The sequence below is a fragment of the Hyperolius riggenbachi genome, chromosome 11 (assembly GCF_040937935.1).
Source record: "Hyperolius riggenbachi isolate aHypRig1 chromosome 11, aHypRig1.pri, whole genome shotgun sequence".
Classification (NCBI taxonomy): Eukaryota; Metazoa; Chordata; class Amphibia; order Anura; family Hyperoliidae; genus Hyperolius; species Hyperolius riggenbachi.
This window is the reverse complement of record NC_090656.1, coordinates 132,421,581-132,434,455: the sequence shown is the minus strand read 5'-3', so window position 1 is coordinate 132,434,455 and position 12,875 is coordinate 132,421,581. Positions and strand designations below refer to the sequence as shown.

The 12,875-nt window shown below is 46.1% G+C and overlaps 1 protein-coding gene across 1 annotated transcript in view; it reads right to left on the bottom strand.

Moving 5' to 3' along the window:
* Positions 1-12,875, bottom strand: part of SCYL1 (SCY1 like pseudokinase 1) — a 107,989-nt gene that overhangs the window by 25,278 nt on the left and 69,836 nt on the right. The window contains exons 12-15 of the mRNA XM_068259437.1: positions 11,589-11,664; positions 5,983-6,180; positions 4,344-4,474; positions 2,765-2,854 (exon numbers count right to left, since the gene is read on the bottom strand). Coding sequence (XP_068115538.1) covers positions 2,765-2,854; positions 4,344-4,474; positions 5,983-6,180; positions 11,589-11,664 — 495 coding nt within the window. The remainder of the gene's footprint in view (positions 1-2,764; positions 2,855-4,343; positions 4,475-5,982; positions 6,181-11,588; positions 11,665-12,875) is intronic.

Below are 12,875 nucleotides of genomic sequence, written 5' to 3'. Positions count from 1 at the left end.
AACTTTTTTTTTTTTCATAATGATCGCTGCTTCTCATAGAAGCAGCCGATCATTGCAGGGGGATTAGATCAACGAACGGGAACGTTTTTCCCGTTCATTGATCTCCGGGCGAGCGGGCGGCGGCATGCACGAGAGCGGGAGCGCGGGCAGCGGCAGGAGCGCGGGAGGTGCGGATATCTCCGTCCCTGGGGGTGAAAGGATGCAAAAAGGGACGGAAGTATCCGCACCTTTGGGTATAAAGTGGTTAAAAGACATGTCTTCCTCCCATTTTGGGCAAATTATGTATGGGGTTGATTTTTGTATGCCTTACAGCACACCAGTACTGTCACACAACTCTGCTGGTAGTGTCTCTATAATCACCCCACATATTCTGTTACTGTTGAAGCATACCAATTATATCTGTGGGATAGCTACACCCCACTTTATATGAGACGTGCAAGTGGAGGGGGATAAGCAAAGACCCCTGCAGACATTTTTAATGGGTAGTCTTATTTATAAGACCTTCACAGCGGTCTTTTGTCACACTAAAGACCACGTCTTTTAATACAATTTTGGTGTTTATAATAAAAGTTACTGCTTCTTTATGTACCCATAGGGCAATAGCTCTTAGGACGTTAGTGTTTGATTTCATATTCCCTGGTACCTTTTATTTGGTAGTGTTTGATCACCTGTCCTGCTGATCCTCTGCCTCTAATCCTTTTAGCCATAGACCCTGAACAACTATGCAGCAGATCAGGTGAGTCTGACATTATTGTCAGATCTAATTGGATTAGCTGCATGCTTGTTTCTGGTGTGATTCACTCACTACTGCACCCAAATAGATCAGCAGGGCTGCCAGGCAACTGGTATTGTTTAACCACTTAACGACCAGCTGCCGCCGATCCCACCTGTGTTTCCATGGAAACATTTCCTGTCAGTTCACGGAGCCAGGCTCCGTGAACAGCCTGCGAGCCTCCGATCGCGGCTCGTAGGCTAAATGTAAACACCCGAAGGCGTAATCCCCGGTGTTTACGTTTTACGGCGCTGCTGTCACAAAGAAGATCGGCCATACCCGGCCTCTGATTGGCCGGGGATCGCCGCCATCTGATAGGCTGAAGCCTATCTGAGGTGGTACAGGACGGATCGCTGTCCTGTACCGCCTATATCGAGAAGGGGAGGGAGGGAAGGAGAGGGAGGGGGGAATATCGCTGCGGAGGGGAGCTTTGAGGCACCCCCGCTAGGCACAATTAGGCGGCAGCGATCAGGCCCCCCCAACAGGACATCCCCATAGTGGGGAAAAAAAAGGGGGGGGGGGGAAGTCTAATCGCCCTGCCTGCCACCTGATCTGTGCTGGGGACTGAAGAGCCCACCCAGCACAGATCATACAAAACAGTGCTGGTCGTTAAGTGGTTAAAAGGAAATAAATATGGCAGCCTCCGTATTCCTCTCGCTTCAGTTGTCCTTTAAAGGACATCCAAGGCAACGAATACAATCTATGTTTACTCACCTGGGGCTTCTTCCAGCCCCTAGCAGCTGTTTCAGTTCCTCGCCACAGCCTCCTCCTCCTCGGTGTCCTGCTGACCACCCATAATGATCAGTGACCCGCCGGCAGGTCAGCTCCTCTAGTTGTGCGCAGGTGCAGTACACGCCAGATGACGTAGACACACATGCACGAGTGCCGATGCAGGCGCAGAAGAGCCGACCCACTGGTGGGTTGCTGATCATTACGTGCGGCCAGCGGGACACCAAGGAGGAGGCTGCAGGGAGGGACTGAAACGGCTGCTAAGGGCTGGAAGAAGCCCCAGGTGAGTAAACATATTGTATTCATCGCCTCGGAAGTCCTTTAACACACCCTGAAAATGTGAGGATTCTAGCATGAATGGGGGCTTTGCTATTAACTGCTTAAAGGGAAGGTTCAGGGAGGGGGGAAAAAAATAAAAATCCATATCCACTTACCTGGGGCTTCCTCCAGCCTGTGGCAGGCAGGAGGTGCCCTCGCCGCCGATCCAGAGGCTCCCGGTCGTCTCTGGTGGCCGACCCGACCTGGCCAGGCCCGGCTGCCAGGTCTGGCTCTTCTGCGCTCCAATCTGCGCATCACGGGGGCACGTTGACGTCATCGGACGTCCTCCGGCCTGTACTGCGCAGTACACCCGGGGGACGTCCGATGACATCAGCGCTCCCGCGTGGGACGCAGAAGAGCCCGTCGTTGGAGCGCAGAAGAGCCCGACCTGGCAGCCGGCCAGGTCGGGTCGGCCACCGGGAGCCTGCGGAGCGGCGGCGAGGGCGCCTGCCACAGGCTGGAGGAAGCCCCAGGTAAGTGGATATGGATTTTTATTTTTTTCCCCCCTCCCTGAACCTTCCCTTTAAGTCGGTGGCCATTGACTTCAATGTTAACTGTGGACGAAAATTTTGGACACGAAAACTTGCAGTAAAATGCAAATGGTCGTCATTCGCCAGGAACAGCTTGCTGTCGAACGTTTTTGGCCATTCCTACTGCAGAGCTTCAATGGCTTCCATATTGGATCCCATGACTGTGCTTCCACACAGACGAGACAGACAACATATCAACAGAGGTTTATCTACTAATACTGAACGCTTGAACTGTCAATATTGGCCTCTGCAGCCATCTAATAAAAGGTGAGGATCTATTTTATACTGTTAAACACAAGGAGTGCTTCCTTCTCATCTTCTTTACACTTTAATAACCGAGGAAGAAATATTTATTTTCACATTACCAATCTTGTAGAAGAAATGTACGGCTGATATTCAATACAATCTCTCTTACTGTCTTCTCCTGTGTCTTCTTACTACTGCTCTGATCCCAGGCTGTGTCCCAGTCATCACTCTCCATTTGTCCCTTGTTGTGATCTGTATCCTGAACAGAAAATGACATGATTTAAATCAGCTCATAAGAATACAAGTACCGTATATACTCGCATACAAGCCGAATTTTTGACCCCCAAAAAGGGGGTCAAAAGTTGGGGGGTCGGCTTGTATGCGAGTCTTCCCTGGTGGTCTAGTGGTGGGTGGTGGGTGGTCCGCGCCCTGCTCCCCCCCTCCCTGCTCCCCCCGCGGCCGCCGCTGCTATTACCTGCTTAGGCAGCGGCCGCTTCCTAATCCGCGTTCCTCTTCTGAAACTTTTCAGCGTGTATCACAGAAGCGCGCCCGGCGCTGCTGCTGTGACGATGCAGGGGGCAGGAAAGAGCGGTTCCCCTGGTAACGGCAATACAGATCGCCGCTATAGGGAGCCGCGCTCTTTCCTGCACTCTGCATCGTCACAGCAGCAGCGCCGGGCACGCTGCTGTGATACACGCTGGAAGTTCAGAAGAGGAACGCGGATTAGGAAGCGGCCGCTGCCTAAGCAGGTAATAGCAGCGGCGGCCGCGGGGGGAGCACTACCTACCTCTGCTGGGCACTATACTGGCTAAACTGGGCACTAAACTAGCTAAACTGGGCACTATACTGGCTAAACTGGGCACTATACTAGCTAAACTGGGCACTATACTGGCTAAACTGGGCACTATACTAGCCATACTGGGGCACTATACTAGCTAAACTGGGCACTATACTGGCTAAACTGGGCACTATACTAGCTAAACTGGGCACTATACTAGCTAAACTGGGCGCTAAACTGGGCACTTTACTAGCCATACTGGGGCACTATACTAGCTAAACTGGGCACTATACTGGCTAAACTGGGCACTATACTGGCTAAACTGGGCACTTTACTAGCCATACTGGGGCACTATACTAGCTAAACTGGGCACTATACTGGCTAAACTGGGCACTATACTGGCTAAACTGGGCACTTTACTAGCCATACTGGGGCACTATACTAGCTAAACTGGGCACTATACTGGCTAAACTGGGCACTATACTGGCTAAACTGGGCACTATACTAGCCATACTGGGGCACTATACTAGCTAAACTGGGCACTATACTGGCTAAACTGGGCACTATACTGGCTAAACTGGGCACTATACTGGCTAAACTGGGCACTTTACTAGCCATACTGGGGCACTATACTAGCTAAACTGAGGCACTACCTACCCATACTGGGCGCTATACTGGCTATACTGGGCACTATACTGGCTATACTGGGCACTTTACTAGCTATACTGGGCACTATACTAGCTATACTGGACACTACCTACCTATACTGGGCACTATACTAGCTATACTGGGACACACTGGGGGGCTGCACCAATCCAGAATTTCCTACCCCCAGCTTATATGGGGGTCAATCATTTTTCCCTGTTTTTTCAGGGAAAAGTTGGGGGGTCGGCTTATATGCGGGTCGGCTTATATGCGAGTATATACGGTATATGATTACATCCTAAAGATTTCAAGTATAACACATTACCTCCAGACTCCCCCAGTCTTCATCATCCCACCGGTCTAATGGGTTCTCATCAGGCTCATTATCATCCTCCTCAGGCTCATACCGGGATGCCGGGGATGATACTACAGGGGGAACGGATGCAGGAACAGCATCTAATCCAACATACAAAAGCATATGTCATCACACACACACACCAATGACTCTCAATGGCAATTCCATTACTACAAATGGGCCTCAGCATCGATCAGTTATTAATGATTAGTAGCAGCAGCAATCTGTAATACAATTTGCCAACACAGAAGAGTAAGGCTGTGCGCACACACACACACACACACACACACACACACACACACACACACACACACACACACACACACACACACACACACACACACACACACACACACACACACACACACTGATTAAAAATGTGACAAGAAATGGCATGGCAGCAAAGTATTATGCCAGTTGTTGTGTTAGTTCTTCAGCCACTGAACACAAACGGATATTAAATCATGCCTGCAGTGTGTTCTCCGAAAAGGGCACTCAAATCACATATAGAGAAAATGGTGCCACTAAAATCACTGAATGTTGTTTCACTAGGAAAAATGTATGTACAAAAATAGACAATGTATACTGTGCAGAAAGCTTACTTTTAAAGTGTTGCTGTAACTAATATAAACCAAATATCCCACCCCATGTCTACCTGAGAGAACATGGCTGACTTGCATATTAACTGAAGGGACCTTTACTCCAACCACTGTTGCTCACAGACACTAGTGTGATGTACCAATCTTAAAGGGACTCCGAGCAGTGCAAAAACTTTGGAAAGATTCATATCATTTTAAAGCTCTCTTTCTCCTCTTTCCAATGATATATAAACCGCCGCCCTACGCCTTTTAGTTTTCGCTATTTTCGCGGTTGAAATTGCCGCGGCCGTGATTTCGATCGCAAAAATAGAGAAAACTAAAAGGCGTAGGGCGACGATTTAGTCAGCAGCTTCATTCTGCTGAATGGAGCTGCTGACTTTGAAAAAAGTCGCCCTGTGTAATACAATGTAACTATGGAAAGATGAATATCATTTTAAAGCTCTCTTTCTCCTCTTTCTGACGACCCCTAAATCGTCGCCCTACGCCTTTTAGTTTTCTCTATTTTCACGGCAATTTCAATCGCGAAAATAGCGAAAACTAAAAGGCATAGGGCGGCGGTTTATATATCATTGGAAAGAGGAGAAAGAGAGCTTTAAAATGATATGCATCTTTCCATAGTTTCTGCACTGCTCGGAGTCCCTTTAATGTGCACAATGGAACAATCCAACAACCTCCCCACCCATCTGTAGCCACCGGTATCCCCATTGCATAGTATGCAGCATGTTCATTCACCTGACCCAATATGCAGATTATACACAGTTAAGCATTCAGGAAAGAGGTTGCTATAGTATCCTCTCCTGGGCTCCCAGTTGCCTGGCTCCTCCTTCTGCTGCACTACATGATGATGTTTGTGGGATGTCAAAGGTTGGTTTATTTTGTATGAAAACAGTGACAGGTATTTGTTTATTTATCGTGAAACATATTTCTGTGCTAGAAAGAATGTTTGTAACAATATTTATATTAAGTAGGAGACTAGGAACTCAAGTCTTGTAATTATGTGGACCACTCACCTGGTTTGCTGGCTGCAGCTGGTGATGCAGTTGTGGGCACCGGAGGCCCAGATGCTGCAGTGGTTGCTGTTACTTCCTGTCCAGGTGCCGCACTGGTCCGGATGAACTTTGAGGTCAAGGATGAGACTCCAGTAACAGCCCAGCCTGCCCAGCCACCCACAACGCTTGGGTTTGTTGATGCTGCATATACATCTTTTTCTGTCAAAAGAATTTAACAGCAATAATATAAGAATCATATTTGTGCATGAAATGCACACCTGCCTATTCATGAGTCCTGGGAGAAAGCACAGGAGAACAGAGTGAATAGGTACCCAGGTTTCTGGATGTTGTCCAAATCCCTTCCCCTTGACCCACAAGCGGTAGTCGAGGAGCAGCTGTGAGTGGGAACAAGCTAGTCATTCAGTGTGAGCACAGAGCACATCACCTGACCCCACTTACTTCATAGCTACAGATTTACTAGATAAGAATAAAGCTCTTTTTTTAAAGATTCTTTGGATACCATGATTTTTCATCTGCTTTTACTAATATAAAAAAGGCTACAACATCTTGAAAACATTGTAGACTTTTTGGCTTTAACCACTTCAGGACGAGAGCAATTTTCACATTTCAGCACTGCGCCCATTCATTCATCAATAAATATTACTACTAATCACACCTAAATTATCTATATATTGTTTTTTGTTTCAGGACAAATTAGGCTTTTAGTGTTCGAAAATTTTGTTTAGTAATGACCTTATTTTCATTTCAAAGGGAAATTAAGGTAAAAAAATTGAATAAACACTATTTCTCCATTTACATCCAATATAGCTTTACAATAAACAGTGCTAAATAGAAGTGAAACCCACAAATTGTATCTGCTCATCCATCCTGGTTATCATAACATTTAGATTATGTTCCTAGCACAATGTATGGTGACATTGTATTTGGAAATAAAGGTGTCTTTTTTCTGTTTTGTGTTTTTTTGCTTTATCATTGTAAACTATCGAGGATTGTGACCTTATTTGCAAAAATATAGTAATATACCCTCATGGAATACATATTTAAAAAGCCAAGTTCCTAAGGTAACAATACACTTTTTTTCCTTATATTCTGTCACTTTGTTTTCATTTTACAAGTCTTATTTTAGTACAGAATATGCAAACATTTAATTGCTTTTGATTCAGTTTATGACTAAAAAGAATACACAAGACATGGGCCTCAACCCTAAAACTCTCTAAACTCCATCCTACAATTTATCAGGGTTAAAATGTTACCACATATGTCTCTTGTAGTTTTGCTAAGACTTTTCTAAGTTTGATCATAGTTTTGAAAACTGCTTTTTTATGTTGGATTGAGTTTATCCCTACCCATTTTTTATGTGACGTGCACCCAAGCTTTATGACACACCAAAATGTATTCTATAACTCTTCACGGTTAAACTTAGTAACAAACTGGTGGTGCAGTCTCCACAACTATACTGGACAAATATATTCGTCCAGTTAGGCCTAAGTGGTTAAGTTATACCTAGCACGCCTCAAAAGGATTAAAAATCAGGAAATTAAGCCCCTAAAACATGTGTGTGTCAATCAGATAAATCCTTGGATCAATTCTGCCGTAAATTCCCTAGTACAGGTGATCCTCAGTTTATGAACTTCCGATGTACAAACAATCCGCCGTTACGAACGCCACCGCTGTCCCGATGACAAAGAATGCCGAGTGCTTCACGGAGCAGCTTGGGACTTCGGATGAAGCGTCGGCAGAACAAGTACGGGAGCACAAAATGATGCATCAGAAACTCCCCGAGTTATGCCGAAATAATTTGGGAGCCAGAAGAGATCCGGAAGTTTGCGCGCCACAGTTAATACTGACTAATATCAAAGATTTGGGTGCCGGAGACGCCCGACAAAATAGTGGGCGATACTAGGCGACTACAAATAGCAGGCAATAGGCTCAGTTAGCGTTACACATCAGTAGAGGGAAGGCTTATGTGAGGATAAGGTTAGGTTTAGCATTAATAAAATATCAGTACATTTTAATGATATTTTACTATCGGAACTACCACTGCCCAATACTAGAATAGCGGTAATTACCAATATTGTACTAGCAGCATTTTCCAGTGCCACTGTAGCACTTTGGATTGGCTGTTCTGGGATTTCCCAGCTACACTGATACCTGAACACAAAGGGATACAGAAGTAGAAGGCAAGGAGATAAAATGCTTTTATTAGGTAAACAATAGTTTTTTCACCGAGGTTTTCTGCAGTTTAGCTATAAGCATCCTGCTTACTAGCCAACAAAGGGAAGCAAGCAGAAGGACTATAGTTTCACTTTAAGGTTGTCAATAGAGATTATTTAATTCTACTACATAAATTGCAGAGTGACATGCAATTGATTTGCTTGTGTGATTGATTTGTAAGTCTGTAATTCGCATGACTATGGGTTCAATTCACTAAGCATTACCGCATTCGTCATGCAGAAAACAGCTGATTTTACAAAACCTCTTGTCAAAGGCTAACTTACTAAGGCTGTTACCACATTGTAAAGTAAAATTGCCAACTAGTGCGGTAAATATCTCAAATGTCAATTCACAAAGATTACAGCATTCGGTAAAGAAAGCAAGAGGTTTGGTATTTTAAAATCAGCCTGGAGCTGCCGGTAACAAACAATCTGCACTCTGGAAAAATGACAGACAAAGCAGTCCACCAATAAGAAGAGCCCCCATGTCCTGCTACTCACTTTATTTGATCCAATATACTGCCAGGCGGGACACCAGAAAGTAACAAAGCACAGATTCAGGAGAAGAGCACATTCTAAAAGGTTCCCCCATATCCCTTCAGTGGTGCAGGAGAAAGGCAGATACAAGGGATTCAGTGAGACTAGAGAAGACATGGTCTAAAAAGATGTTGGAGATGTTTTTTTGTTTACCCTTTTCTATCATTTTGTACTGAAAAGCAGGGCCGGATTTAGGAGCAGGCCCCCAAGGCATAGGACTAGGGCGACATAATCTGCCACATTCCGAAGGGCGGGTGACAGGTTAACTTCACCGCTCATCTGCCATAACAGCTGCTTGCCCACTCAGCAAGAAGTCAGCGGCCGCCCCGCTCTGGCTGTCCATCTGAGCCTGTGTGAACAGAGCAGCTGGCTGGGGTGGCCGCGGTTGCCAGCTAGGAGCAGCACACTGTGAGGCTGCAATGAGCCTGCAGCTTCCTGCATGCAGACTCTCACAAGTCTCGCCCCGGCAGAGTCAGCGGCGACTTCCTATACAGCAGGTACAGGCTCATCGCTCTCTGCCCGCTGTGAGTGTGTATCAAGTCACGTTACATGTGACTGTGACGTGACATTAGCCAGCCCTGAGTCCAGCCGGGAGTGTGTGGATGTGATGGTCTGAGGTCTCGCGGTGCCGCTGGGGTTGATTTATGGATGAGAATCCTAGTGTGCAGAGACCTTCTTCCCCCTCTTTGAAAAAAGTTTCTCTGCTGTGCACAGCGATCGGATCGCCTTCCAGCGTGTGTGATGGATGTCAGAGGGTCTGACAGCAGGGGAGAGATAAAGGCTGCAGGCTGTAAGTGGACACCATTGAAATTACTACTTTACTGTCTGATGTTCACTGTGTGTCCCCTCCCCCTTTAGAAAACAAGCAGTAGCAGTAAACGTCTTGATTTAGAAAACAAAAGTCCTAATTTCCTATGATAACTATACCTAGGGGGCTTCTTACCAGTCCCCATCCTCTCTTTGTTGTGATCCCTTCTGTTGTCACAAAATGCTCTTGCTTTGTCTCTGTCCATTCTGTGCCCTATGAGCTTCTATTCAGATTTGTACAGTAGCCACGGCCCTATATGAGTTTTCTCCAGACCCCTGTAGTCTATCTGCTTGATCGCCTTACTTTCTCAGTTTGGCACTGTAAATTCCGCAACTGGCCCTGTCGTGATTCACTGCGGCTAATTGCACTCCCGTAGCTGAGTGTTCTGCACATGCACAATTCGCTAAGACTGCAACATTATTTGCGCAGAACTCTCCCAGCCATGGGATTTCGATTGGAGGGTGTACGCGGCCAGGCTGGGACCACACATGTGCAGTGGTGCAAGACTGGGCTGGATCACAGACTCCATGGAGGGGGATCAGACAGACAGCGATTAAGTAGATGGATTCAAGGTGGCTGGAGGAAGCCCCAGGTAAGTATAAAACCATATACTTTATCTCAGGTTTCCTTTAAAGTGTACATGAGACAGGAGAAAAGTTCTATTTTACTAACCTGGGGCTTCTTCCATTTCCTCATAGCCTTACGGGTCCCTTAGTTTCTCCTTATCTGTTACATTGTGCCGCTGTCTCCATCCAAAAGCTTGCCCACTAGACCAGTTGTGGGCTACTGCACATGTGTGGCCCTTGCCATGCACCTCATCAGTTGTGCCCCCGTGGACAGGAGCATTCTGCACATGAGTAGAATGCTGCCAGTCATTGGAGCACGATCAAGGAAGTGTGCAGCCTTGGCTGTGCATGTGCAGCAGGGATGCTCAAATTTGGATTCGGGAGATACCCGGATAGTTGCAATCCGGATATCTCCCAGTAATGCTGTGCGGGCTGGGCGGGGGGTCAAGCTTACCTCTCTGACGTCTTCTTCGTTCGTCCCTCGGCGCCTCCCACGATGCGGTCCACGCGCATCACGTGACTACAAACGCTTCCTCCTTCAACCCGGAAGGAGGAAGTGTTTGTAGTCACGTGACCGCCGCGTGGACCGCATAATGGGAGGCGCCGAGGGACGAGCGAAGAAGACGTCAGAGAGGTAAGCTTGACCCCCCCGCCCAGCCCGCACAGCATTACTGGGAGATATCCGGATTGCAACTATCCGGGTATCTCCCGAATCCGAATTTGAGCATCCCTAATGTGCAGTACCTCGCAACTGGCGATTTTTCAGATTGAGATGGCAATAATGTTGGGGGCGGTTGGTGACAGTGGGCCTTGGGTGGAAAAAAGTACAAATCCGGCCCTGCTGAAGAGGACTTAGTGAATTGAACCCACTGGGTATCTTCTGCTTCTTATGTATGCAAGCAGGAGGCAAAAGTGGAATATAACCATTGTGTGCTTCTTATTCATTTATTTCTTAGGAGAATTTAAAGGGAACCTAAACTGTGAGAGAAAAAAAAAACAAAAAAAGTTTCACTTAACTGGGGCTTCTACCAACCCTGCAACTGCCCAGTACCTGCGCCATAAAGGAACGATCCTCCGATCCCGCGCAGAGTTTTGTTTTCGTCAACTCAGCCAAGTGGATGGCCAATGCGCCTTGCCACGAGCATACTCTATCACGCTTCCGCCGCCGGAAGCGTACTGCACATGCACAGGATGCTCCCGGGCACGGGAGCATGACTGAGGATGCACAGTGGCCAACGACTGGCTCAGTCGCTGAAAAAGAAACTCAGATGCTGCGGGGGACCATAGGATTGTTCCGTGACGACGCGAGCACAGGGTGGCTGCAGGGGGCTGGTAGAAACCCCAGGTAAGTAAAACTTTTTTTTTTTTGCCTTCAGTTTAGGTTCCCTTAAAGCAGAATTTGATTAGATCATTTATAATCGTCATGCACACACCAAGGATGTTTTTTGTTTATCAAGCTCACCAAACCAAACTCTTACTCACCAAGTTCTGCTAATTGTGCAGGATCCTCGGAAACGGTTTCCAGCTTGTCCAGGAAGCTGCGTATCGCTTTGAAAGCCTGGGATGAAGGAAACAGGACATAGGGAAATGTGAAACACAAGGGCCCATATGCAATTCACTTTTTCTCCAGAGTTTTCTCCTTGGTGACGTTTTTAAAATGCCTTTTAAATCATTTACAAAAAAAGAAAATACTTAAAGGGACTCCGAGCTCTGAGTAAAAATAAAATTTGAACTTACCCGGGGCTTTCTCCATCCCAGCCCTGGTCGGGACGTCCCACGCCGGCCTCCTGGCTCTTCTCCCGGCGGCTGTCCGCATAGCGCGGACAGGCCGGGCCCCCGGGCGACACTGGCGAGTGTCGGAGCTTCTCCTTCCCTATACGTCACAAATGACGTGTGACGTGTGACGTCATTTGTGACGTATAGGGAAGGAGAAGCTCCGACACTCGCCAGTGTCGCCCGGGGGCCCGGCCTGTCCGCGCTATGCGGACAGCCGCCGGGAGAAGAGCCAGGAGGCCGGCGTGGGACGTCCCGACCAGGGCTGGGATGGAGAAAGCCCCGGGTAAGTTCAAATTTTATTTTTACTCAGAGCTCGGAGTCCCTTTAACCAGTTCACCCCCAAGGGTTTTTACTCTAACGGACCAGAGCAATTTTCACTTGTCAGTGCTCCTCCCTTTTATTCCCTAATAACTTTATTACTACTTATCACAAGAAAATGATCTATACCTCGTTTTTTTTCACCACCAATTAGGCTTTCTGTGGGTAGTACATTTTGCTAAGAATATTTTTATTCTAAATGCGTTTTAATGAGAAAAAAGCAAAAAAAAAAAAAAAAAAAGAAAAAAATCATTATTTCTCAGGTTTTAGCCATTATAGTTTTAAAATTAAACATTCTCCTGTGGATAAAACAAACACATTATTTGCCCAGTTGTCCCGATTATTAAACCATTTAAATTATGTCCCTATCACAATGTATAATAATATTAATAATAATAATAATAATCTGAACATTTGTATAGCGCTTTTCTGTATGGCGACAATATATTATTTTGAAATATAGGTGTTATTTTTCTGTTATTTTTTTTTTTTTGTTCTGGCCATAATTACCAGCCCCAATGTAATAAATTAAAATTAATTTCCTCCCATAAAATATTGATTAAAAAAAAGCTGAGTCCATAAGGAAACTATTTATTTATTTATTTTAAGCTGAATTTTTTTTACAAGTTTTTTTTTTGGGTGGAAGGGTTGCAAGTGTAATTTTATTAATGATGT